The sequence below is a fragment of the Chrysochloris asiatica genome, unplaced genomic scaffold (assembly GCF_000296735.1).
Source record: "Chrysochloris asiatica unplaced genomic scaffold, ChrAsi1.0 scaffold00181, whole genome shotgun sequence".
Taxonomy (NCBI): Eukaryota; Metazoa; Chordata; class Mammalia; order Afrosoricida; family Chrysochloridae; genus Chrysochloris; species Chrysochloris asiatica.
The window spans coordinates 5,008,618-5,013,344 of NW_006408699.1; the positions used below are offsets into that span (position 1 = coordinate 5,008,618).

Consider the following 4,727-nt stretch of genomic DNA (forward strand, 5'->3'; position numbering starts at 1 on the left):
GCTCCGCGGGAGAAAGATGAGGCTTTCTACTCCCGTAAAGATTTACACCCCCGGAAACCCTGCACAGGGTTGCTATGGGTCGGAACTGACTCGACAGCACTTAACAACAATATATATATATATATATATACAGCTTTGGGAAATACAGAATTAAATTATAAGTGTACTTTAGTTGAAATAATTTCTATTTATTCACATTGTATTTTATTTCTACAGATAATTTCTGATCCTAGACTGCGCTTGGAGTTAGCACTTCGAGAAGCTGGACTTCTTAAAACATTTTATGCCAAAGAGATATTTCCAAAAATTACTCCTCAAAAACCTCCAAGAAAAGACATGGAGTCTACTTTATTTAAGATTTAGAGTTCGTCTTAAAATCCTGTGATTCGTAAATAAAAATTTCCTCCCAAATACATTTACATGTATAACAATCATTTCTATTTTCTAAAAATGTTTCAATATTTTACACGGAAATTATAGCATCTATTAAAATAACTTTGCCTTTGTTTATGATTATTGGAATGTTAGGCAACATTTTCGATATCTTTCAATCATGTTTAATAATATTAAATCCCCTAAGATTATAGAACATAATTATTATACATATGGTACATATACTATCATTTAGGAACTCGCATTTTGGAGATTGTGTTATCCCATGAAAAGAAATCAAAATAACCATTTGCAAAAATAATAAATTATAGTAGCTACCAGCTAACCTTCATTTCTGCTTATTATTTTACATTTTGACTTTTTAATTATGGAAGCTTCATTATCATTAATACTTCTATTATTTCTTGATTATTATAAGAGGAGACTCAACCTTTCTCTAAATTTAGAAACCAATTTAGTACGCCATGTTTACTGCAAACCAATCATCCAAACAATTTCATTTTGCAAATTAGCCTTTAAGAATAAATTAGAAATTGCACTTGAAGCATGGGAATATCTGTTTTGGCTTGGAAAAAATATATATTCATGAGTTGTTTGGAAGAACTATTTAAAAGTTTATAATATTTAGAATGCTGTCTAAAGTTCCAAATTGCCTACTAAATATCTAGATGATTTTATATAAAAGGAACATTTCAACTAAAAATCAAGCATACATTTATGACTATTTCTAGAAAGTGGATGTTTGATCAGACTAGCAAGTCAACATTGTTGAAAATTGTCATTGTTACTGATAAGAAGACTCCACCCCTTTTTCTATCTATGGTTGTTTCCTGCCATTCCCCATCCGTCTCTAGTCCAAGACTGTGGTCTCCATGCAACTATTGTTGTTGTTGTTGTTAAGTGAGTCGAGTCGGTTCTAATAAAATATAAAAAATAAAAGACCAGGCCAGCTGGTGGAATCTTTGACTTCATGATGTCCCCAACTTCATAATAAACAAAATAATAAACTTAGCTTGTCAGAATGAACCTTTCCAAAAGATTCAATAGGCAAAGCATTTTCTGTGTTGTAAAATGTATTATAAGATTCTTCCAGTGCAGCATTTTTCATCATAATGATATTTCATAATAAGAAGAGAAAAGAGTCATTAATAAGAGTAGGGAGCACTGAGCATGGCATTTATGTTAGGGATATGTCTCATGGGCCTCAGTTTTCTTGATGTGAAACCTCAGACAATAAACTCATGATAGCCCTCCTGCATCAGAAAACATGCTCTCTAAGGCAAGCTACTGATGTTTCTCAGAGTCTCTAGATACTTCCCAGAATCAGTTACCATGCTGATGTGCAGGGTAAGTAACTCACTCAAACTCCAACCGAATAGGGCCTCCCCAGTAGTCACAGACTAGTAGCTGGTGTTAGCACAGCAGAAGGCAGTACCACTGTTCCCAGAACAGTAGTGAGTTGATATGCAGTGGTTAATGATGAAAGTACCAGTTGAGATTTGGACAGCAGCTTAACTCTTGGCCATGTTAAGACTCCCATCTTATTTTCTGTCATTTCTTTAACCATATTAATAGTAGTTATGGCGCTGTGGGTTAATGCACCAGACTGCAAAGCTGTTTGAACTGCAAGGTTGGTGGTTCAAGCTCACCAGCTGCTCCTTAGAAACCCTATTCAGGGTCACTATGGGTCGGAACTGACTTGACAGCACTTAACAACAACAACCAATCACTGAGCACATACTGTGGACTCAGCACCATGTATGTGCTTCACAGATAATATCTTAGTTGACTGTTCCATTAGTATCTTTTCTGTTATCGAGTTGATGCAAATTGCCACAAACTTGGTGGTTTAAAAACAACAGATATTTGTCTTCTCACAATTCTGGAGACCATAAGTCTGAAATCAAGGTGTCTGTCTGTAAGGCCATATTCCTTCCTGGAATCTCAGAAAGGATCTGCTCTAAGCTGCTCTCCCAGTTTCTGATGGTTGCCTGCCATTCTTGGCATTCCTTAGCTTACAGCCACATCATTCCAATCTCTTCCTCTGCCTTCACACCACTTTCTCTTCTTTGTATGTCTTCTCCTATATGTGTCTCTTAAAATGACACTTTCAGAAAACCCGGGGTGATCTCATCTGAAGATCCTTAATTACATCTGCTAGGATATTTTTTTCCAAAAAAGGTAATATTCGCAGGTTCTGAGATTCAGATGTGGGCATGTCTTTTTTGTGGGGGCCATCTTTTCAGCCTACCAGAACCATCATAGCAACCTTGTGAAATGGTTAAAGGAAAAGATTCACAAAGGTAAAGTAATATGCCCTTGATCAGTTAGTTTTCAAACTGTGAGTTATTAAATCCATTTAGTGAGTCCTAGCCAGCATTTTAAAATGAAACAAAACAAGAGAATCTAAACCAAATAGTGAATAAACATCGGAAAAGATGGAAATGCTAATTGAAACTTTGGTAAAATACCAATGCACATGCAGCAGATTGACAACAATGAAGAAATCTAATGGAGCCAAATAGTGACAGAACTATAGGAAACACACAGTGTTAGTGGAAGTGGAAATTGAAGAAGTTTGGCCTTATCCACTAATGTTGAGATGGTCATACCCTTTTATACAGCAATGCTACTCCTAAATACAAGGAAGCTTCAAGAAGTTTATGGAAAGATGGAGTTAAAGACAACAGAATTTTTCTGATCTGATACAATTTGATGAACTTGACACACACCTATGGAAGTAGTAACTCAAAAGAGTGAACAAATCTTCACAGCGAGGATCATTCCCACCTCCTCCGCACAAGGAGAGGACAGGGATGGGCAACTTGGACATTGGCTACCCAGAATGGGGGGGAGGAGGGGGGCTACAAAGTCAAGAAGTGACCAGCTTACAAGCTTTCCAGAGGGCATGGAGCAAGGTAGAATCTCCACTGAATAGTATCCAATCTGTCTAGGCGGGGCTGATGAAAGGAGATACAGATAGGTCTCTTGACATACAATAGTGAATAATTGTTATCAGGACAGATTGCAAGGGCTGGAAATGTAAAGGTAGACGTTTTGGGGCAAAGGGAGGGGAGTGATTAACCTTGCAGTCTAGGAGCGGAGGTCCCTGGTCCCTGGGACCATCAAAAGAGAAGAGCGGAGAAGGGAACCCTACCCGGAGAAGCAGTGATGCCAAGGATGGAGGCAGAGACGATGACGTGGAGAGATGGAGCGGCTGGAGACTTTGGACCCGGAGAGAGAGAGGAGGGGCGGTATGCGGATGACCGGGGGTTGGGGGTGAGGTGGGGACAGGCTTACGCGGTATATCCTTTGGTTGATGGATGATGCATGGAAGGGATTGTAACCATGGTAAGGGATCAATGTGAAGCTGATGCCCTCCCAAGTAAATGATCACATAATTCACAACGAAGCATTTAAAAAAAAAAAAAAAAGATAATAGAATTTTTCTATGAACTTTTAAAGCCCCCTATCCAGACCCTGAGGAGCTCTAGTAGCATAGTGGTTACAAATCAGGCTGCGAACCTTAAGGTCAGCAGTTCGAAACTACCAGCCGCACCGCGAGAGAACGATAAGGCTTTCAGCTCGCGTAAATATTTACAGCCTCGGAAACCCTGTACAGGGTCGCTATGGGTCGGAACAGACTCGACGGCACTTAACAACAACAACATACAGACCCTGGAGTCCTGGTGTGGCGCTGTGGGCTAATGCGTCAGACTGCAAAGTCGTTTGAACTGCAAGGTCAGCGGTTCAAGCTCACCAGCTGCTCCCTGGAAACCCTATATAGGGTGGATGTGGGTCAGAATCGACTTGATGGCATTTAACAGCAACAACAAATACAAACCCTAGAGAAACTCCTGCTTATGTTTATAATGAAACAAAATTGTGATTTCCAAATGAAAACAAGGCAAATGTTCAATTGTAGAATGAACATGAAAATATTGGCATATTTTATTTAATTGAATTTCATATGGGAATAAAATGAAAAAAAAAATCGATATGTACCTAATACTTAATGAAAGGATTCAAATATAAAAGCATATATACCATGTATTGCTTCATTTATTCAAAGTATGAAAACAAACCTAACCTATATTGTTTGGGGATATACTTAGGTGATAAAACAAGAAATTGATTAATCCTAAAATCAAAGTAATGATTTCCCTTGGTGGCATTTAGGATAAGCACTGGACTGCTAACCACTAGGTGGGCAGTTCAAACCCCAAAACCACTCTGCTGAAGAAAAATCCCTAAAGATTTACAGCCTTGGGAACCCTATAAAGTTGATGCCATGAGTCAGCATCAGCTCCATAGCAGAAGCAGGAGATAGGAAG

General features: G+C 38.5%; 1 protein-coding gene across 1 annotated transcript in view; it reads left to right on the forward strand.

Moving 5' to 3' along the window:
- The window catches only part of CCDC148 (coiled-coil domain containing 148), a 396,419-nt gene extending 396,056 nt beyond the window's left edge, over positions 1-363 (forward strand). Inside the window, exon 15 of the mRNA XM_006872045.1 lies at positions 217-363. Coding sequence (XP_006872107.1) covers positions 217-363 — 147 coding nt within the window. The remainder of the gene's footprint in view (positions 1-216) is intronic.
- The last annotated feature ends 4,364 nt before the right edge of the window (positions 364-4,727 follow it).